This window comes from Cryptomeria japonica, chromosome 8, assembly GCF_030272615.1.
Source record: "Cryptomeria japonica chromosome 8, Sugi_1.0, whole genome shotgun sequence".
Classification (NCBI taxonomy): Eukaryota; Viridiplantae; Streptophyta; class Pinopsida; order Cupressales; family Cupressaceae; genus Cryptomeria; species Cryptomeria japonica.
This window is the reverse complement of record NC_081412.1, coordinates 636,651,095-636,675,482: the sequence shown is the minus strand read 5'-3', so window position 1 is coordinate 636,675,482 and position 24,388 is coordinate 636,651,095. Positions and strand designations below refer to the sequence as shown.

Genomic DNA, 24,388 nt, shown 5'->3' with positions numbered 1-24,388 from the left:
TCACATCATTATTTTTATCCTTCTACATGCGAATTGAGGAAAACCAAGATAGTGCGAAGTGTGTTTGAAGAGGTGCGAATTCCATCCAAACGTGGCGCTAATACTTCCAAGGTGGTGCGATGTTTGAAGATCTATATTGAGCGAATTTGCCGAGATTTGAAGATCACGTCAAAGACAAGGGTGGCGAAATTGATTTTCTTTGAGGAGATAACGTTGAAGATTATTTATACCTCAATTTTGCCTAGGCGATCCTTTTCTTTTGCATTCTAGAGTTAGCTCTCTATTGAGGTATGGCGATTTGATCTTTATTGTTTTATTTGTTGATCGTCATATTTTGATTTTTTGAATTTTGAATTCCTAGCTCAATCGTTTTATTTTAGGAAATGATAACTCAAAGACTTATCATGAAGTTTCCTAAAATTTATCTCTCTAATCTATGTTATTCATTGCAAAATCTATTCTCATTATGAAATGTTGTGTAGGTATGGCGACCCCGAAGGCGGGAGCATCCACCAGTCGCTCAGCTCTCATGAAAGAAGATTAGAAGACTGAAGAAGTGGAGACTAAGATCGTGTCGAAGTGGAGCCACATTGGAGATACAAACTTGGGGAACTTCAGCACGAAGAAGTTTCGAGAAGTCCCTTACATTGGTAAGCCATCACCTGTCGCCCGGAGAATAATCGAGAGTGGTATCATTAAGGCGGCAGGCTTTCCTCCAGCTATTCAGTGCCATGAATTGATGATCGAGTGTGCCCGTCACTATGATCCACAGTCCAGAACGATCATGTCCAATGAGGGAAACACTTTGGCATACCTTTCAGAGGAAGCTATAAGTGAAGCTTTCCATCTTCCAGAGCACAGGGACATGATATACAAGAGCATAGAAGGAGCCAGATCAATGTACGAAGATGATCCAGATGCTTGTCTAAGCATTATCAATAAGAACTGGCTACTCAAAAGCCGTCCCCGTCTGAGCAAGGTCCCGAACACACCGCACAAGATTGATTTCCAGGAGGAGTACAGAGATTTAATTACCTTGCTCAACCGAGTTACAGGAGCCCCTCATGCCTTCTATTTCGAGAAGTGGATGTTTTACTTCATCCAGGTGATTGTTCAAGGGAAAGGTACAATACATTGGGCTAGGATGATTAGCCATTGCTTAGACGTACAGTTGAGGAGACTCAAGGCTACTAAGTCCTTCCACATGAGTTCATATGTCATCTATGCCTTGATCAGAAGTGTTGAATATGCAGGACTACCTCACAGAGGAGTGATTGGAAGAGGACCCGGCGAGGTCAGAGCTTGTGATTCCTATGCCTACTTGCATCATCCGCCAAGGAGCAACTATAAGTTGGTTAATGATACTTTCACGATGAACATCACCAGGATGTTGCAAGGTGGAATTCACAATAGGTTATCTCAGGATGCCCAGGAATTCATAAAGAGGTACGGTGCTTGGTTCATTCAGTTTCCCAAGTTCACTTATATTAGAGTGCATGGATGTCCTTTACCACCATACATGTTGCCGAGATATCCGACAGACAGAATTGTGTTACTTGAAGTAACAAGACAGTTGGCAGCATATGTGAAGGCATTCAGACACAGACATCAGAATGGAGTTCCAGTACCCATTATTTTGGGTAATTCAGTAGAGGTATGTCCTAATGCTTTAGCCATGGATGACGCAGAGAAGGAGTTAGCCTTATATTCTTTTTCATCTTTTGCTTTGAGAGAAAGCTTTGATCCACATGGACATTTAGAGGAGACGGTCGGTAGAAGGTTTAGGCATGAGTATCAGATCGAAGATTTTATGATGAACCTCTTAGATGATCTTGAAGTGAAACGAAAAATGCATTCTAGATTGCCTTTGGATTTCATCAGGAAATGCAGGATTTACAGAGTGGCCGACCAAGCTCAGGACAGTGGCAGACATATCCAGTCTTCCTATGATCGAGAAAGCAAAACAGTAAGGTTAGATTGGAATGAGCCCGAGGTCGTGGATTTAGATACTTTGATGGCACCAGTCTTGTCTTGTACTCGCAGATGGGTTGACATTCAGCATCAGAAGTTAAGAGAACAAGGCATAGCTATGTCTTTCACTTTGGAAGAGAAACCTGCCGAAGGTGGAGCTAGTGTGAGTGAAGGCAATCCTAATCCTAGAAATTCAGGTGAAGGTAACCTTCGATGTGCCAGTGAGGGCAATCTCCATTCAAGAGGTTCGAAGAGGAAAGAGAGACCTGAAAGAGAGAGTCTTCCAAGAAGAAACAAGAGGCTAAGAGAGATCGATCATCCGGTACTTCTTCTAGACCTGAGAAGAGAACAATTCAAGTGGAAGAATCCATGGAGTCGATGGTACAGAACGATAGACAGGAGGAAGGACAGGCACAGCATGGTTCACCAGATGGATCTCTCCAAGACTATGAGTTAGATGAAGACAAAGAAGACAATGAAATAACATCTCCTCCCAGACAAGAAGAAATGGTACATAAAGAGATTCAAGTTCAAGAAACAAGATCGATTATCCCAGATTGGTTGAAGGAAAGATTAACCAAGGTGATCGTAATAGAGGACGAAGACAATGCAATTGATTTAGAGAGCCTTGTTGGACGTTCACACGAAGTAACAGAAAAGAAGAAGGCTACCAAGATGTCCAAGATGATTCGAGATGAGACTGGATCCAGAAAACTGCAGATAGCTACACCGGCAGCAGACAAATATGAGGGTGAGATCCTAGCAGAGGATTATGATATACAGACTTTTGAGTTAGGACCACCTACCGCAGAGCAGACTCTAGATGATGCCACCGACACATTTGAGGCATTGAAGGACAAGCTTAGAGAAGAAGTAGAAAAAAATAGAAAGCTTGAGAGAGAGGTCGGTGCATGGAGGACATATTTCAATCACATCAATGAACCTTTGGGACGTCAGGATCCAGTTAGATCACCAGTACAAGCATTGCCGCTTCAATCAATCAATGAAGCAAAAAGATTCAGGAACATGGTCCAACGTACAAGTAATTGGATGGATAGATCTCATACAGTGGCTGTGGAGTTTGTAACAAGGATGATGAAGTTTATTCATCAAGCTATCCAGGTTCTTGAGATGATCCACAATTTGATGATAACAGTAGCTGCATTCGCCCATACCAAGGACGTTATCATTCCTGTCTTAAAAGTTATTAGACACACATCAAGGAAGATTTTAGCGCAGGAGAGGATCTTGGATGGAGAACCTCACAGTTTGTTTCATTGGTCAACCTTACTCCATATGAAGAATGTTTTCTTTGAGGACATCAGTACTAGATGTAGCCAAGTTGAGGAGGTGATCAATCCGATCCAGGACAGAGTATTTGAGGTACTTCGTACCATCCTTGGCAGAAGGATCGAGGTCGAGACAGATGTGGAAATGCAGGAACTAGAGGATAGAATCAAGGTCATCTTTTGCAAGGACGCAAATGTTACAGATGGGCAGTATGATCAGATGTTCGCCATCATGCTCCTGATTGAGAGGACGAAGGAACTTGAATCTACTTGGGACGCAGCTCTTCTAGATGCATTCAATCAGGTCATCCACTTAGAAGAGAGTATGAAAAATCTTCCCGAGATTCCAATCGCAGAAATCGAAGGAATCGTGACAAAATTCATTGCATATGCTAAGAAAGAGAATTGGAAAGAGAATAAGATTCTAGATGAAAGGTTGTTACAGATGACATGACATCTTATTTCTCATTGGTTTATGCCTCCTAGGTTTTTGTGCCAAATTTAATATTTGGCTATGTATTTAATATTGTTCAGTAAAAAGGAGGCCATTTGTAACAAACCCTAATTAGGGTTTAGGTGTCATGATCTTGTCCATTGATTTACTTTCAATCTGGACCTTTCATTGTAATTGGGGATGCTATTTATACCCCCATTTTTCATTTCATTGGATAATAGAGAAATAGTGGAATAGTGTGAGAGTTAATAGTTGATGTAAGAGAGATTAGAGTTAGAAGCAATTTCATTTTGTAGTAAGATTGAGCTTTGAAGAGAGGAATTCAAGCAATTGTTGTACATGATGACTTGGAAATCAATAAAATATTGAAGTTATGGTGTTTTCTTGCAAATTTCTAGAGTTATCTTCATGGTTGTTTGATCTACTTGAATCGTGCTCAATCAAAGTAGTTTGTTAATTTGAAAGATTAAGTGTGAGATTTGATATTTGGTAGGATTCGTAATCCAAACCACTAGCTTCTTGCTGATTGTAGGAACGCCTTGCGTGGTCGACTGGAGAATACATTGAGTCCTTTAATCTTCAATCATTATTGAATCCTGGATATGTACCTTCGTAGTAGTGTCCTTGATCTTTGATGTATTGAGTATCATTTTATTACCTTAGAAGATCGCACTAATTTCAATTGAGTTGTTATCTTATGGCAAAATTGAAGTTGGTTGAATCTTGCCAAGTCTCGTCCATACTAAGTCATTCATAGGGTTAGGCTAGATTAGACCTCTTTTAAACCCTACTCCTTTTGCTATTTTTGAAAGTTTCTTTAGTTTAGAAAATCTTTGAACTTTTGGAATACGTAAGGCCCCTTGGAGGAAACAGCAAATCACATCATACCACTAAAAGCTTGTCCACACGTAGAGACCCTACTAAAAGAACCTTGGAGTCTACCTAACTGATCCTTCGTGCAGATCTTCAGCAGTTAGAGACTATTTTCTCAAGAGAGGATAAGATGCCTATTGGTATTTTATTCTGTGTATGATTGTGTATAAAATACACGTCAACACATTGTTAGAAGCTTTCCATAACTTCATTTGCAGCCTACAAACCCAAAGAAGACAAATAAAGAATTCACTACAGCGGCTTCAAACATTGTATGCCAAGTGTTTGACAATATTCCTTGGGGTTCAAATAAGCGAAACAGGGTCAGATTAGCCAAGGGATATTACAGTAAGAGAAGGAAAGCAGACTTGGATTTGGGATTGATAAATTGATTGGTTTTGTAGAACCTAGAGGGTGTCTGCAGACTTAGAATCTTTGGGAACGAAAACTCCCATAGATTGCATAACTGAGGGAGTGAAAGACCTTCCAAGGGGTTGCTTGTGAGTGAGGAGTGCCCAGCTCTTCACATTGGGTTTATTGAATGTTCAGATCAGATTTCAGGAGGTTGTGCTTCAGACTTCAGATTTGGAGACCACCTAGTTCAAGGTATTCTACATCAGCAATATTCATTATAGATCCTTGGCAATACTTATTGGCGATTTGAAGAAGAAGTTTGGAAGAGTTTGGGGGCAGATCGAAGAACTTATTTTTTGCTGTTGCAGACTTTGGTCAGCACATTTTGGTTTGTAACTCATTGTACATACATTGCTCGTCTTCCATTTGGGTCCAAAATGCATATGACGCTTAGGCGATCTTCTTAGGAATATAATGGAGGTGATGGAATGATAGTACGGCTCTTAATATACTTCAGATCAGAATTATATATGGCAGTCAGGAACCCTCGATTTTCCTCATATCTCACCTAGCTACACCAATTTCCACCAATGAAGATCCCTAGATTTATAGGATGATGAGGCGATACATTTGGGACCATCTGTTGGATGAATAAGTGTCCATTTTAATTCCTTCAAGGAACCAAACTGTAGCAGGTCCGCCCTCTAGTATTGCAACGATATTCATCATTTGGAAATTGTGATTACTTAAAAATTGCAGATGGAGTCATCTTTAATGGAGGTTGATCAGTTATAGGCAACAACTGGAAACCAATACGCAGAGATTATGGAGTTCTCAGTCCTTAATTAGCAGCAGCAGTGTGGGTTATGACATAGGCTGAAGTATGCACATTGGAGCTTCCAAATAATGGTGGAAGTTGATTAATCTTCTTGCCACAAGCTGAGTAAATTCAAATCAGGTTTTGGATCATCTTCTTTCATTGTAATTTTTGAGTTGAATGCTCCAGATTAATGAATGCCTTGAGTCTTCAGAAAAATCAGAAAAGGTGTCAATGTTCTCAGACTGTAATTTGCTGATTAACTGTCAATTTGAGTTCTCAGTGTAATAAGCTTTAACTGAATAAAGTTGCATTTTCATCATTTGTTTTCTGAGGACGTAGGCTAAGTGTTTATCATAATGCCTATAATCTGAAATTGTTGTCCTAGAGTTTAGTTAGGTGTGGAAATCTGTTGTTTGGTGCATCATAGACACCCACAAATTATTCATAACATCTGATAATTCATGCCTTAGATCTGAGACAAGAATAATCAGTAGATTATTTGAATACAATCAGAAATTGCTAGCAAAATATCCCTAGTTTTTTCAGTCATCTTGGACAAGGGATATTAGAAAGAAGATCCTCAATGTAGTGACATTTTACCTCCTCAATGTGTAATGAGGAATCCAATTGAAGTCCCAGGTTAAAAGAGAACCAAATCTTTAAACATCAATATCCAATTCTGCTTACAAAGTTAGTCTATTAATGGTCCTCGTAAACTAACAAGTTGGATAGAGGACCCAAGTAGGTTGGTCTCCATGAAAATGTGTCAAGGGAGTCTTTCTTGTTTTGCCCAAGAATTAAATTGTTCACTCCAATTGAGCTACTTCAAATTTCATTATATCCTCTTGCGTCACCCAAAATACGTGTATAATATAAAGTTTCACCCTTTCTAAGTTCTTATTTCTAGAGAGAGAGTGAATGGGGAAGAGAGATAAAAATTTGGTTTAAGTGAAAAGGCATATAACCCAAAGTGAGCACTCCTAAGTGGGATAATATAATGTGAAAAAAAAAGTAATCAATATTAAATCATTAAATCTGATTGAGGTGCTAGGGTTCAACCCTAATTAGGGCAACTAGGGAAAAGTATTAAAAGGAAAACTTGAGGGCAAAGTTATTATGTTGATATTATTTTATCCTTCTAGACTCCTTTGAGGAGCTTGTGGTTTGAGGACCTTGGAGACGTAGCCCTCTATTGTTGTTGCACACCTGCAGCTGTGAGAGACCAGCCAAGAGTGTGAAGAGAGACTCTACATCAGGGGTTTCCTTTGGGCTTATGGTGAATCAGTTATGAAGTTTTGTGACCTCCTACTTGTTTATGAGAGTAGCCATACCATTTTGCGAGGGATTGGCAACATGTTTTGAAAGCCATCTTTACACAAGGGTTAACATCAGCATATTAAGGCAAACTATGAGAAGACAAGGCAGCGATTTGAAGGATTTTGGAGAAGCTAAAGGAATAGTGTTGGTGTCTGAGTGAGGTGGCCGCTTGCTTAGCTAGCCGATTTCTATCTATAGAACCTTGGAAGTCATTTCAGACACATACTTCACTCTAATCAGCCCCTTATTATTAGGCAGTCAATTTCCTATGCAACAAACCAGTTTTGGCAAGGGTTGCAGCAGTAAAAGGGGTCTAAAAACCATAAAATCAGATTCATATCAGACCATATTGACTGAGGAATTGGAGTTCATAAACTATCCCAACTCAAGGGATAACGTCCGTCTATGCATTGCAAACCCATTGTCCCCAACGTACTTGTTGTGATGTTTTCACACATCACCCCATTGCAAATAGGGACCCCCACTCTTTTCTGCTTTCTAGGATAGTGGTAGAGTCTTTCGCTATTAGCCTTTTGTTTGAAGAAGTGCACTTTCTTAAGTGGCTAGGTAGTGATAGGGTTATTTCTCTCTCCTTGGGTTGGAATGAGGTTAGATTACTCTTAAGGCTTAGCAGATGAATGATTTGGATGATCGCTCCATTTGGTCATCATCTTTGAAGTGGCAAAAATCTGAGATGAAATGTCAATTCGAGCATAGTAGGCAAGGAAAGTTAGTTGGATGAAATTTGACTGTATACGAAAATTTCCATTGCTCCCTATTGTGCGTATCGCACACACACCCCGTCTTTGACAGGGGACCCTCATGTCAAGTTTGGTCTGCCCGTGTAGTAGGAAAAATGGAATGAAGAAGAAATCTCATGAAACCTCTCATTTCGCCGAAAACAAAGGCATTTGAGAATCTCACAAAATAAGTTGTCAGCCGGAAAATCATTCAAGGAGACAAAACCTCGCAAGATGGTCTAAGAGCCCCAAAAATTGATAAGTGTGAATTCGCGTGAGAAGAGAGGCCGTGCAAAATCATCCCATAGGCCAAATTTTGAAATTTGCCCAAAACATTCCAACATGCCAAACATGAAGATAAAATCACTCATTCCACATTGAAAAGTCGCGAGCTAAAATCCAAGTTTATAAATTCGCCTAGTAGGCCGAATTCCCTCAGTCAAGAGACATCGCGCGATTCGGCTCAGTAGCCCAAAATTGCTATAAGAGGGCATTCGCAAATCCCACACAAACCCTTTAGATCCCAAAAAAGAACTAAAGTTCATGATCACAAGCTCTCAAATTGGCCTCTGAGCCAAAAATCAAGAGAGAATCGTAAAAAGGGGGCAAAATACCCAAAAAGATGAACAAAGGTGTAAAATCTCACGCAAATTGACTAGATGGCCCGAAATACAACCTCACGACTTGCAAAACCTCCTTGTTGGCCGAAAATAGAACAAACATTGAGCCATTTCATCCTAAAGGGCCGAAAATTAAACAGTTTGAAAATCGCGCAATAGGAGTCTTTTGGCCAAAAATGGCCAATCTCGCAAAAAGCTTCACAATGCCGAAAAGACTAATAAAAAATCAATATCGCGCAATGTCATTTTAAACGCCGAAAATCACAAAGTGAAATGGGGAATATAAATCTAAGTTCAAGTCGCGAATAATCTCCAACTAGCCCGAAATCCAAAACGGCCGAAAATTATAGCAAACATTAAATTTTAAACGATGTCGGGTTTCGTCTCAATGGAATTCGAGCTTGATAAGCTCTTTGTGAGATGTACCTTTGCTTTTGGTTTGTGATTTATGATCTCTCACTCCATTTTCGACGACCTCTCACTCCATTTTCGCCCTATTTGAGGAAAATGGCGACTTTCATTAACCCGAGATTCCACTTAAACTCAAAATCGGCCTACATGGCCATAATGCAAGCAAACTCTCAGAACGGCTCATTTGGTCGAAATTGAAGATAAAGAGCAACATTGTGTATTTTTTTGCCTTAAATGCCGAAAAGCAATTTCAACGTTGCGCGTTTGCAAACCGAGTTTCTAAGGCCAAAAAGGTGTATTGTCTTGCATTTTAATCTTTTAGCCCGAAGTTGAAGACTTAAGGTGAGAACGAACACTAAATGAAAGTCGCCATTTTCCTCAAATAGGCCGAAAATGGAGTGAGAGATCATAAATCACAAACCAAAAGAAAAGATACATCTCACAAAGAGCTTATCAAGCCTGAACTCCATTGAGACGAAACCCGACATCGTTTAAAATTTAATGTTTGTTAAATTAATTTAATTAATTTTTTAAATTAATTGATTAAAATTGAAATTGATTGCTTGCAGGATCATGATCGACGATGTCAGCGAAGAGTTAAAGTGTGAAGCCCGAAACGCTAACCAGCAAAGATGCAAGAATGCAGATCGCGATCAAAGCCAGGAGCAAAGGTACAATGCAGGATCAAAGCGATGAAACATTGGGAAGCGTGACACCCAGACAAGAAGTTGAAGTCCATCACTGAGACCAAAGATCGAAGAACACTCCAAATGCAACAATAACGCATTCTCAAGAAAAATACATAGCTGGATTTAATTCTAGAAGTTCAGTTTTTGAAAACTAAAACTGTTTTATTGTAAAACTACCTGTGGGCCCCACTCAAGATATTTTGAAACAAAGGGGAAACAAGTCAGTTGTGGACAGTTATGTCCAACTACCGAATAGACTCAAATTGAAGCCAAACAGTTGTAGGCAGTTGAGAGGGTTGTTGGGTGGATGACTAAGAGTTTAATGGGCATGGGTTAAAGCTTCCATGCTTCTGGAAGGTAAATCAGGACCCTTCGATGCAGTCCATCCTAGCCTCTGATTCATATTGTAAAATCTATAAAAGGCAAAAACCTTTCTTTTGTAAAGGGTTAGATAGTTAGAATTTTGGGGTTAGAATTTTGTAGTTAGATTTTAGAGTTAGAATAGATTAGATTTTAGTAGCAGCATAGAGATGCTACAAAAATTGTTGTAATAGGTAGCTGAAATCAATATATAGACATTGATTTGGTGTTTAACATCTTGTTTTTAGTCTGTTTGCATGGTTTCTTTCAGCTGGTTAATTTTAGAGTGCAGGGATTTTAATGGTGAAGTGTAGAGGGGTATTTGATGCATTTCTGGTTCATACCATGGGGTGTCTGCTGATTGTAGGTCACCATGCATGGTTAGTCTGAACCCAAACTGTGCTTAGTTCAACTACAGGTGTTCGTCTTAGGCTGCGCCAGAATTGGGTGCCTAAAACGAGTGTCTCGGGTCTGAAAATCCTTCATCCTTTGGAGCTTGCACCGTTCTTGTCTAGTTGTGATGGTGTCTCTGGCAAAACAAGAACTGGTTTATCGAAATCTGTCTACCCGCTACATCAACTGATATCTTCCTTGTCCTTAGGCTTCCTGAACCCTTCTCTTTTGATTTTATTTCGCGGTCCGAAAATTGCAGTAGATCAGCTTGTTGCAAAACGTAAGTCCCCTTGTGTTCCCAGCAAAACACATCGACCGTTGAACTATCCTGCAGTCAAGACCTGACAACCAAAACCTTGAGGTCATCCCCATTAAAACGAGTGCCTCCGGTCTGAAAATCCTTCATCCTTTGGAGCTTGCACCGTTCTTGTCTAGTTGTGAGGGTGTCTCTGGCAAAACAAGAACTGGTTTATCGAAATCTGTCTACCTACTACATCAACTGATATCTTCCTTGTCCTTAGGCTTCATGAACCCTTCTCTTTTGATTTTATTTCGCGGTCCGAAAATCGCAGTAGATCAGCTTGTTGCAAAACGTAAGTCCCCTTGTGTTCCCAGCAAAACACATCGACCGTTAAGCTATCCTGCAGTCAAGACCTGACAACCAAAACAGCATTAGGGATTTCCTTATCTCAAGAGAGGATAGGATACTTAGCATTCTATTCTGTGTTGGCCGGATGAAGTCGTAGTTCCGCAATTTTAGCCACGTCAACACCCCCTCAATAGAGTGAACTGCCTTCCTTTGCTCCCTCAATGGAGCGAACCGCCTTCCTTTTCTCTCTCACCATCCAAGAGGGTTGATTGTACTTTATTGAGAGGTAGGTCGCATGGAGGAAATTCAGCTAAGTAGGTGAAAATCTCCTTTGCTCCCTCAATGGAGAAATGTGACTTCCTTTGCTCCCTTGAAGGAGAAAACTTCCTTCCCTTTCCATCTAGGAGGTCCAAGATACCCTTGATCATCATGAATTGCAATATGGAGCCTTTGTTAAGCAACGGATTTGGTTTTTCAACCAGCAACCTGGCCTAATAGATGGCCTAATAGACATTTTTCTTATAATACTAATAGAAATTTGATGTGTATGAAATAGTCCGTTTGAAGGTGATTTTGTAATGTCCCCTTCTCATTAGTGTGCAGACATTCATGGAGTTTGGCCTATTATTTAACCCTCGTAGGGCAAGGAGTTGATGAGAGGGTCGTCTTGGTAGTTACTTGTGGCTTCACATATGATTTTACATGGTCTTATGGTGAGATAATGTGTTCTCACGTATGATGTCATGTGTGCACTTTATATTAAAGAAATATTTTAATATTGACTAAAGTGCAATTAAAAGATTATTTAAAGGGAATAATTAAATATTATTTACTTAAAATGGAATCTTCTAGAAGGAGGCAGATTCATGTGTGGGAAGAGGATAAAAGGGGATGAGCCTCATGGTTTTATCATCGAATATTGGACTTTTTTTGTGTTATGAACTTGTGGAGCCAATGGTTTCTGCATATCACTCAATCATTGAGAACAAGAACTCTCTTTGATTGGCATAACTAAGAGGGTGAAAGATCCTCCAAAGGGTTGCATTTGTGAACGAAGGATACTTCAGTCCTTCATACCCGAGTTTATTGTGGTTTGGCATCAGCATTCATGGTAGACGATTTTGGAGAGTACATCAGCTCATTGGTGTATTGACATCTATGCTTGCATCTACATTTTAAGGAAGGAAAGGTGATTCCTTAGGAGCATATTGGAGGTGAAATTTGAGGAGATTTCAGTCACATATCAGGTCTGAAACAAAGTTCAACCAGACCTACCAGTCCCCACAATTTTGCTCATACTTCCATTTCGGTGCATCGATTTCATTCCTTGATTGGAGCGCCCACTTTAAATAAGGTCATCAATGATATTTGATGCTTGAAGGGAGGTGTATAAGTTGATATTTATTTATTGTTATCATTCATATCAGAACAGGGGCGATTTTGAGGAAGGGGTTGATTTGGCATAAAGAAAAAATAAAGATTATCTATATTGCTTGCTTCTTCGTCCTCACACCTAGGCGCTCCATCCAGGTTCTCTTTTGGCATTCTTTTCATTGAGATTTCAGTCATGTATGCATGAATCAGTGGGCTGCCATTAGTACTCAGAAATTCTGAATAATATTTCATTGTAGGCCAAGAGTCTTGGCCATTGCATAGTATTTTGTAATCGGGATTGCATTGAATGAATAATCAATGGTGAACTCTATATGTGCTGTAATAAATTTGGTTTCCAATCTGAGGTTGCATTCTATATGTTTGACAAAATGTCAACTAGATAAATATGATGTTTGTATGCATTATTAGTTGGTAAATCAACTCTTAGATTCATTGCATTGCATTCATAAGTTCCTACAAGCAAAACCAAAGGATACTGCATAACACGCAGAGTTATACAAAGCTGTCCAGTGTCAATAACATGCAGGTTATTGAGTCTGAAAATCAAAACAGCAGATTGAAGATTAATAGACAACTGTTTGTCAATATTCCTTGCACATTTCAGTCATATAACAGCAGGGGATATTACAGTGGTATCAGAGCCATCATCCTACCATCTTGTGATCAGCTAGATGTCTGATGACTGCAAGACATATCAGGTATTATAACAGGGAACAGTGAAGACAGCAGTATCAAAATCCACAAGTGCTAGATGTAGACACATTTTCAATAGCCTTGAGGGAAAGGGCTACCAACAAAACAGCTCAGACCATGACTAAGGAAGACAAGGAGGCAAGAATTGAAAACAAATTCAACACCATGCTTGACATAATGTTGTGCTTATTAGGAAAGAGGGAACAAAAAAAAATAATAATCTCCATCAACATCACACAGCTGAACATAGTGGGAACAATGAGAATAATAGGAATATTGATGGGGAAAGGTCTGTACACCGAGCTGCTAACACTAGAGGATCAACCTCTAGACCCCTCTATCCTACCTTTACACTAAGGGAATAACAACCACAAGTAGTAGCAGCTTCTCCCTTTGGTGACAAAGCAAGCCAAGCTTACCTAGAATATAGCAGTTTACCTCCGGATTTGAGAGAGCAATGGACATTTGATCAATTCATGAATCAAAGGAATAGGAGGAATGGCGGAAGGAATGACCATTATGCTCCACCAAGAATAGATTATCAGCAAGCTCTTGGTAAGACTACAATGCCTTGGTGCAAAAACTTGATAACTATTTGTCATTGAAACCAATGCCTGAAGAGGACACCATAAGGTTTGCTACACTGCATTTAGAAGAGGCTGCTCATGAATGGTGGTACTGTTGTCATTTTATGACACCCTTGGTCCATCAGTGAGAACCGATCAGAGATATGTTCTATGGACCAGCGCTGCCCAGTTGATCAAGGAGAAAAGCAATGAAATCAAGTATGAAGTGTTGTCTTGTCGGAAGTTCCTTTCCCAAGCCTTCTCTTCCTCTCTCTTTCCCGGAACTCCGGAACCTTGAGGTTCCGAAGTTCCCTTCCTTGGTCACTTGTTTTCTTGCCTCGGAACTCTGGAACCCTAAAGTTCCCAAGTTCCTCAGTCTTCCCAACTTCGGTGACCCAAGTCTTCGAAGTTCCCCCAACTTTAGTGACCCAGGTCTTCGAAGTTCCTTGTTCTTCTACCCCGGAACCCCCAGGTTCCCAAGTTCCTTGTTCCAACCTCGGAACTCCGGAACCCCCAGGTTCCCAAGTTCCTTGTTCTTCAAGCCCGGAACTCCGGAACCCCTAGGTTCCGAGGTTCCTAGTTCCTCAACCCCAAAACTCTGGAACCCCTAGGTTCTAAAGTTCCTAGTTCCTCAACCCCGGAACTCCGGAACTCCCAGATTCCCAAGTTCCTAGTTCTCCTCCCGTGGAACTCTGGAACCCCCAGGTTCCCAAGTTCCTTGTCCTTCTAGCCCGAAACTCTAGAACCCAAGTTCCTTATCCAACTACAGTGACTCCGGTCTCCGAAGTTCCCCTTCTCTCTTTAACCCTTTCCTCCTCTATCCCCAAACTCAAGAACCCTGAGGTTCTGAAGTTCCTTCCCCTTTTGCCTTCTCTCCCTAGTTCCTTCGGAACTCCGGAACCCTGAGGTTCCGAAGTTCCTTTCCTAGCCCTCCTTGCTCCTATCCCGGAACTCCGGAACCCTGAGGTTTCGAAGTTCCTTGCTCCTTCGCTTGTCTTCCTCACTTTGAGAGTACGATCTCCCAAGCCTACTTCCGACTTGCAACACTTATGGATGGCGTGATCGACACTCAAGGCTTTAAATGCTCCGACAGTTTTGGTGACTTGTGCACTTTTTTTTGTGGAGCCACAGGGCTGCATTTATTGTTTTTGGTAGGATTTCCATCAAGAGAGGTACGGGGCCATGCTGGTGACTTGTGTCATGACTGTCATGTCTGACTTTGGAAGGTCAACCAATCCACTTTCTTCATAATTGCCTTTGGAAGGTCCTAGGTTGCTTGTGTTAAGACATGGACCAGCTAGGACTCGAACCTAGGACCTTCCATACGTTGCTGGAGTGCTCTACCACTCAGCTACTGGCCCCTCTTGGACCAGTCCATCATTGGTCCGAGTGTGGCTTATTTCCGACACCAACACCCCCCCTTAAGCCACACCTCTCGTGTGCTTGGGGCTCCTAGCCTGGACCTGGCTCTGATACCATGTTAAGACATGGACCAGCTAGGACTCGAACCTAGGACCTTCCATACGCTGTTGGAGTGCTCTACCACTAAGCTACTAGCCCCTCTTGGACCAATCCATCGTCGGTCCGGGTGTGGCTTATTTCCAACACCAACAGCTTGCATGTACAAGTCAAGTGCATACACTTCCCTGCACTTCTAGACTGACATGCTAGGGTCATGATCACCCTTGTATCCATTTTTCTATATAATGGCTTTTAAGCCTCATTGTAAAGGGTTCTCTCCTTGCTGCCTTGAGCTTTCTTACGCTCTTCTCTTCTCTTGAAGACTTGTAAATTTTTGCATTTCTGCAATTGTAAGATTGGCTTTTGGCCTTATGATTAATTGAAGAACACTATTTTTGCCTTCTTTCAACCTATGTATGTTGTGTATGCTTTCTTACCTTCATCATAGGTGCATGTCGTGGCTCTTTCTCTTCATATATGCTGTGTTAACTGGTTTTCCGAGTGTGACTGTGGGAATCCTTCTCCCCTCTTGGCATTCAATGGATTCTAACCTTCATCTATGCATTGGGGTTACTCATACAACTGAAAGTTGTGCATCTTCAGGGTGTTTCAGTTAATTACTTGTGTCATTTCGGTGGGGAGAGAAACAATCTCTTCTTGGTGCATCACCCCCTTTCATTTTAAGCATTCTCTCTTCCCTTTCCTATGCAAGTTGTTAGGATAGGCTTAGTAGTAAGTTTTGAAGTGTTGAGTTGGTTCAACACCTGCACTTGGAGTGAGAAGGAAGTCGGCCTTCTCCGGAGATTCAACCCCCTTGCGCAAGGTCCCACACTTCGGGATTGTTTCCATGTTTCACAAGGTTGCTGACTTGATAGCTCAGCAAGGGTGCAAGCTTTTGTGATAACAGGTACCATGGTTTGATTACTCTTGGTCATGATCTCATTACCACATATGATGAATTTACTAATAGATTGATTGAGAGATTTGATGTTAAGGACCCCGAAGTAAGCTTCCATGAGTTGGCACAATTGAAGCAACATGGATCTCTTGAAGCATATGTTGGTGATTTTCAGCAATTATCAATTATGGTTCCTAATATTAGTGGAAGGATATTAGTGGTGCTATTTATTGAAGGACTAATGGAGCCATTGAAGGGCTGGTTGAAGGCATTTGATCCACCATTACTACAAGAGGCAATGAAAAAGGCACAAAGCATGAAGCTTGCAGCACCTTCCAGCAAGGTCTCCTCCAAAGGATCATCTTCCTATCGTGACAACAAGAAATTTCCCAAAAAGGAAGACAAGACAAAAGGGAAATCCGCCTTCCCACTAGATTGTGAGACACTTAATGATTTGAGGAAAAAGAAACTATGTTTTTATTACAAAGGGCCTTATGATGCAAACCATGATTGTCCTATGAGACCTAAGGGGAAATCTAATCGTGCAATGTGGGCTCTTTATGAAGATTCGGAATCGGATCAGCATACAAAAAATAATGATTCTGAGTCAGAAAAATCTGAGCATGAGGAGGAGATAGAGGCAGAAGTAAGCTTAAGGAGGCATGTCTCATTAGCATTCAACGTGAAGGTTCTTTCAAGATGCATGGGGTCCTTGCTGGTCAAAAAATCATCACTCTACTTGATATAGGTGCAACACATAATTTTATTGATGCTAGACTTGTTGAGAGACGTGGCATACGCACTAAGGATTTTGAAGGAATTAGAGTAAAGGTTGCTGATGGCTACACTCTCAACTATGACAAAATGATTTCCAATCTGCCCATGCGCTTAAATAACTTCAAATTCAAGGCTGATTTTTTATGTGGTTAATATGGGTGATACAGATATGGTTTTGGGAATGACTTGGCTCCATGACATTGGAGAATTTACCCTCAACCTCCGTGAGATGGAAATGAGATTTCAGATGGATGGGAAAACACATGCGCTGAGAGCGCTCAGAGATACTAGCTACAGAACTATATCTTTCAGAAGGATGGAATGTCTCATGAGACATGGCATGATTGAGTGGACAGTAAGGTGTGTGTTGATGCCAAAACAAGAGGAGCAGCAAAAACCTATTTATCCTCCTGATAGACAAGAATTAAGAATTAAACACACCAAGGTTTCAACGAGATTCCACCTGGTAGACCTCCAGACAGAGGAATAGAATACATCATTGAGTTGGAGGAGGGTGCTAAGCCCGTGATAGTCACTCCCTACAGGCACCCTAAGCGGCTCAAAGATGAGATAGAAAAAACCTAAGTCACCGCGTTCACCGAATTCTTGGCTTCAAGTTCGAAATTCGGCAAACTTTTAAAAAACGTATGAAATTAGCAGAAATTCGTTTAAAATTCGTTGGATAACGGGTAGAGGTTTTGGCCGTCGATAGATGACTAGTTCTCTGTTGCCATTGAGAGGTATGGGGGCCGTGGAAGAGCTACAGGTCGACGGTGTGCCTGGCCGCCAGTAGGGTTTGAAGCCGCGTCGAAGACAAAGGATATAAACTTAAAATCTTGCCCGATGTAATGTTGTTGTCCAATATAATGTTAACTAAAATGCACGATATAATGCTAACTAAAATGCCCGATTTGATTGACCTCCTATAATGAAAGCATTTTAGTATAATATTGTTGCCCGATATAATTTTAACTAATATTAAACATCTAATATACATTATTATAGTATAATATTGTTGCCCAATATAATTTTAACTAATATTAAACATCTAATATACATTATTAATTAATATTAGTTGTCTAATATACATTATCAATTAATAATAATAATGTTAACTAATATATTAACATTTATTATAAAAGTTGTCAGATTTAACATTAATATATTAAAAAATAAATATTTTAAATTATTTATATTTAAAATTTGATAAATTTAAATTAAAATATATAAATTAAATTAAACAAATTTAATATTGTTTGTTCTAACATTTTTCAGATATATTATTTATATTTTCTAAAAAATAAAATTTATATAAAGCGAATTTAATGGCGAATTGTTTTTTCAAATTTTTTCCTCTTGCCGAATTTCATCCGAAATTTATTGTTGGCGAATTTGAACTTGAACTCAAACGTGGTGACTTAGGAAAAAACTATTAAGGAGCTGCTTGCTATGGGACACATCCGACCTAGTAAGTCACCATTTGCTTCATTTGTGGTTTTGGTCAAGAAAAAGGATGGAACTTTGCGGATGTGTATCGACTATAGGTTGTTGAATAAGAAGACTATCAAAAATAGGTATCTTATCCCTAGGATTGACGAGTTGATTGATGAGCTACATGGTACCCAGTATTTCTCCAAAATTGATTTGAGGTCAGGGTATCATCAGATTCGTGTTAGGGAGCGGGATATTGAGAAGATAGCCTTTCATTGTCACTACAAGCATTTTGAGTTTGTGGTTATGCCATTTGGACTAACCAATGCACCTACTACATTTCAGTCCACGATGAACAAGGTATTCCATTCGCAGTTGAGGGAATTTGTGTTGGTCTTCTTTGATGACATCTTAGTGTACAGCAAAACATGGGAGTAACACATTCCACATCTTGATACAGTTTTGGGGATTCTTGGCAAGGAATCTTTGTATGCCAAGGAATCCAAGCGTGACTTGGGCATGACAAAGTTGTTTTACTTAGGCCACATCATTAGGGGTTCGTATGGATCCTAATAAGGTCAAGGCAATTGTGGAGTGGCCTACACCTGTGAATCTTACACAACTTAGAGAGTTTTTGGGCTTATGTGGTTTCTACCATAGATTTGTTAATGGATATTTGCGGCACGCAACTCCACTTACAGATTTGACCAAGGGAGCTTTTGTATGGACTCCTGAGGCACAGGAATGCTTTGAGATGTTCAAATGTCTCATGACTACTCTCCCTGTACTTGCATTGCCGAATTTCACGAAACCCTTTGAGCTGTAGTGTAAGGCTTGAGGTGAGGGAATTGGAGTTGTCCTTATGTAGGACAAGCATCCAATTGCTTTTGAGAGAAGGAAGCTGAGGTCCAAAGAGGAGCTATAGTATATATGATAAGGAAATTTTGGCCACCATGCATGCATTGGCCAAATTGAGGCAATATTTGGTGGGCAGCAAATTCATATTAAAAATAAAAACAGACCATAACAGCTTGAGACATTTTCTTGAGCAGTGAGATCTCAATGATCGTCAGCAAAAATGGGTAAGCAAGCTACAATCATATGACTTTGATATTTCCTTTGTCAAAGGAACACAGAATGTAGTTGTTAATGCTTTATCTCATCATCCACATTTGAGCTCCATGGCAGAGGTTTCAGATGATTGGAGGCATTTGATTGTGGCAAAATATGCCAAGGACTCTTGGGCTTCAGGCATAATTGAAGGGTCGATACATGATGACAGATACTCCATTGTGAATGATCTTATCATTTACAAGGGGAGGATATTTTTGACCCCAGGATCGGAAGTGAAGAACATGGTGATGAGGACCTCTCACAATACACCTATGGCAGGACATCCCAGCTACTTCAAGACATATCGATAGATATGGGAGAGGTTCACTTGGAAGCAGTTGAAATCAGATGTTCTTCGTTAGGTTAGAGAGTGTCCTATTTGCCAACAGAATAACTAGGAACACACATACCCTGCAAGCTTTCTTTAGACACTTTCAATTCCTGATAGGAAGTGGGAATGCATTTCTATGGACTTCATTATAGAGTTGCCGAAAGCTCAAGGTAAGGATTGCATTTATGTGGTGGTTGATTGATTGACCAAGTATGCCCACTTCTTTCTGATCACTACTACATTTTCAGCCACACAGGTAGCAGAGTTTCTTCCATGAGATATTCAGACTACATGGGTTACCTCGGAGCATTATTAGTGACAAAAACAACCGATTCATGAGCCATTTTTGGCAAGAGCTTTTTCAGACTTTGTAGGACTGAGCTCACTCAGACTACCAGCTACCACCCGCAAATTGATGGATAAACAAAGATAGTTAATAAATGGATAGAGGGATATCTCAAGAACTACATTGCAGGGCAACAAAAAGGTTGGGTTAAGTGGATATACCTTTGTGAGTATTGTTATAATACCACATACCATCTTTCTATTCAAATGAAACCATTCATGGCTTTGCATGGGTATGAGGTGCCTAGCTTTCTTGATTTGTTGATGGAATCTTCTAGAAGGAGGTCGATTCATGTGTGAAATGGCCATCAATCAAGTCAAATATCAGTTTGGATTGCTGGCCTTATACAAGGAAGAGTGTATCACGAATAGATCTTGGAGTGCATACCTTGCAGCTGAATTTAGAAGAACATATGAACAAGTTATCTCTACACCATCCGACAATGAAGGAAGCCAGTTGCAAGCCAATGACCTTACACAAGGTGATCAATGTATAGCAATGAATGAGAGTTTTCCATGCCTTGCACCAAAAGAGGAATATGTTGAAATACAAATTAATGAAGAAGATGATTCGACAACCTTTCGAGAAGGAGACTTCCTTGATGAATTTTCATTCCTATTACAAAAGGAGATCCTTGAGAATGAAGTGCAAGAGATTTCAAGCGTTCTTGGAGAGGAAGACAATCATATGGAGATATTGAACAAATAAGTGCAAGTTATCACAAGTGAGCCCAAATATGAAGAACAGTTTGAGAGTGCGCTCAAAGATGTCATTACTACAATGCTATTCAAGGGGGCACTAAAAGATCTCATAGAGGAAGTACAAGAGGAGTCACTATCGAAGTTGTTCCAAGAGAAACGAGTTGCTACAAGAGCATGATTCATCACCAACTTCGACCTCCTGAAGTATTATGCAATGAATTACGAGAAGATGGTATGAATGAGACAATTAGTCAGGGCATCATAGTTGAGGTAACTTTGTGTCCAAGAAAGATGAAGAAACAATGGAGGGTGTTCAAGCTAGCAAGATGCTAGCAAGTGAAGGTCAATGTATGGAGACATTGAAGCATGAAACTCTACAAAACAGGGGTTTTAGTGAAGATTATCACAAGATTGAGAAGGAAAACGATGCAGGAGGCATAGATGACTTGAGCGATCATCACAGTTTGATGCTTCACCATCCCAAGAACAAGGAATTGAGTTTTATACTATTCAAGAGGACAAAATCCTTGGTGAACATTCATCCTTACAACAACAAGAAGAATCAAATGAAGAATTTTGAGCCATCCCAAAGAAAGAACTTTTGAGCTCCCTCGAAGATGCAACAATCAAAACTAGAGATAGAAGAGCAGTTTGAAGTGGTGCTATCATCAATGTCAGCATTTAAGCAGCCATTTTTGAAAATCAATCATTTAAGGAGACTCTAATTTTTTAAGATATGCTTATATGCATGGTTTATGCAAGATATTGACCCTGTTGTCACCATAGAAGTGAAGAATGAAGAGCAATTCAAGGTTGCGCTAGCTACAATCCAAAGGATTCCAGAAGAACTTGCAAGCAAGAATCAACATGTCGTGGACGCCCGTGGAATGTTGCATCACCAATGGCAACCTCCTGAAGCGGCCAATGATCTCTCTTCCTATGATGCTTTGGTGGAAAGCACACAGGAATCTCCGTTTGAACTCAAAACACGCCAGGTTGTCTCTTTCCTTTCTCTTAAATTTGAATGCTATGAATTTGATTATGGGGGTTTTGGGAAAATGACTTGGATTTGGAATGATCATGTACCTAATGAGTTACCTCAATTGATTATCTTGTGTGAAGAATTGCTTGAGTATGCAAATTGCCTTGTGAGAGCTTTCTTTTCCATGTTTAAGGATGAATTTGCCCAATTGCGAACTATCACTTTTGCTATGCTCCTATTGCATGCCTCGAGAAATCATGTAAAGTTATGTGCATATGTCACTCATTTGAGTCGCATCAAGTCTAGGAATCTTTTATATAGCTTTAGAGTAGGTTTTCTTTTCGTGTGTTTTGGTTTGTTTTTGTTGAGCCAAGTTGTTAGTTTGCCTTGAGTCATTTGACTCATGATTCTTAAGTGGCTCAAATAGTTTTAATTTGCTTTGCTTTAAGTTATGGTTTGCTTTCGAGTCAGCCGGTTTGCTTAGCTTAGGTGTCCTAAGTGGGATCCTTGAATTGTGAGAAAGGTGTTTGTGTTGTTTTCTCACTCACATGCTTTCACATTTTGGATCTTATGTTCGGTCCATTTCTTAGATATCTATTCATGAAATTCTTTTGAATTCGAGGTTGTTCCTCTCCGACTTTATCATTTGGTTAGGACTTGTACTTGACTCGGAAGGGAATCACTTTCTATATCTTGATACCAACGTCTTTCGATTACTATATCTTTACACAATTAATCACACTGCTCTAAGTCATTGTGGTTTCTTAAGTGAAGTTGTGGCTAGTGAAAAATCTGAAATCCTGCTTCAACGCCACTGTAATTCTCAAGCCGAAGTGAGCTTCATTGCTTATGAGCCAAATTGCAAAGTGTGGAAAATATGTGAGGAAAATGTAGTATCAAAAGAAAAGGAAATACATGAAAACAAAGCAGTATCAAATGGGAAAGAGAAGATGAGAAAGAAAAGAAGAAATCAAGAAAAAGAAAAAATGAACGAAAATGAAAAATCAAAGTATTTGGGTTTGGGAATATGCGAGTAACTCCATCAAGGCCATGGACGCCCAACTGGAAATGGATGTAGCCTTTATGAAAACTTTGTATATTGTATTGCAGAGGGATATTGGTCTGAACTCAAAAGATCTTATGACATTTTGATAAAGAGTCTGATATTACAAATAAGATATTTTACACATGAAACTAAGATTTTCATACAATATCCTGATTAACAAGTAACCAAAATTTGAATCCTGCTTAATTCCTTTGATCATCAACTACATCAGAAATAGGTAAAGGAGCCTCAATACTTAAATAATTAAATAACATCATACCATGGAAAATTCGAGGTGTACTACTAGTTTGAATCGATTTGAATGGAAATGTAACCTGATTGGGAAGTGGTACATCTAGCAATGGTTGTTGGAAGAAACTAAGATTTACTTGCAAGCTGTAACTGAGACCCAAAAAGATTCAAAGAGGATCTAGCAGATAAACCAGATTTAATTAATTAGATTAATTAAATAATATTACCCTTATGACTGACTTTTGAGGGATAATATTAGATAATTAAATTAATTATTTCCCTTAAACCCAATTATAGCCTACAATAATTGAATAGGCTAATAGTTCTCCAGGACCGCTAAGCGGAAGGCGACATTACATATAACATAGAACATTTCCCTCAAAAAGTCAAAATCCAACACATAAAATGATGCTAAACTAGAATATTCATTCTTTTAACAACAATATGGCCTATTATGCAAATTGGCATGCCCTCAACATAACCATAGAATATGATAATTTTGAGTTGGACAGGGTGTCCAAGATCTTAGAGAATCTTTACACCTATATGATCTCATTATAATAGAAAAAAGAGAACAAACAGAATGGTATGATAGTTATTTAGAGCATTGCAATCAAACAAACTAATTCAATCCCCCAATTCGGTATGGCCTAATAGTGGTCAATATGGATTGCATTTTGGATACCAAAAATCTACAAATAAAAATCTAATAAGAGAGCTGATGAGCACATGAGCATACAAAGAGGGTGGGTGAAACAGTATAATACAATCTTTTACTTTTTCAACTTAACAATGACAATATCATCAATTGCGCAATATTGACAACAAGAACACAAGATAAACACATGATTTACGTGGAATATCAATTCAAATATTAAAACCAACATTAAAACAATGAAGGTGATCAACCACAAAGGAAATCGAACATAAACTAATGATTCAAATATATGATAACTTAGAAAATTTCAAACAAAAACTCACAATTAAGAGAAGCTACAAGTTGGAAAATTCAGAAGTAAACACAGGGCTCCCAAATAAAGAATATATTTAAGAAAAAAAAGAAAAAGGATTCTAATTTCTAATCATTCGAAGAACAAACCCAGTGGATTCAAATGTTGTCTTAGCACAATTTCACAATATAAACATTGATTAATAAAGAGGTTTTTGTCCATCTTCTATAATTTTCTATTGCTTCAACTTCAAACGTTATCTTTGAACCATATTCATAAAACAAAGGGGTTAAGAAAAAAAATTCAATCATACCTCCACCTCTTTTCCATTTACTTTGATCGAAATCAATTTAAGGTCGTGTCCATCCAAAACCAAAGGCAATTGCATGCCTGCAATTTTATATAAAATGGATTTCAGTTAGTTCCCAAAACTATAATACATAACAATGTTTCTAATTACTACCAAACAACCAAATCTAATAGATTGCTTATCAAACCATCCAAACTCTATGCCAACAATGTTACTAAATAAAGAAATCAACAAGCACAACTTGCTTGTTGGTATCA

At 39.4% G+C, this 24,388-nt stretch overlaps 1 protein-coding gene across 2 annotated transcripts in view; it reads right to left on the bottom strand.

Moving 5' to 3' along the window:
* LOC131036892 (puromycin-sensitive aminopeptidase) overlaps positions 1 to 24,388 on the bottom strand; it is a 272,323-nt gene that overhangs the window by 212,004 nt on the left and 35,931 nt on the right. For both annotated transcript variants that reach the window (XM_057968905.2, XM_057968906.2), the window contains exon 3: positions 24,135 to 24,211. In XM_057968905.2, coding sequence (XP_057824888.2) covers positions 24,135 to 24,211 — 77 coding nt within the window. The remainder of the gene's footprint in view (positions 1 to 24,134; positions 24,212 to 24,388) is intronic.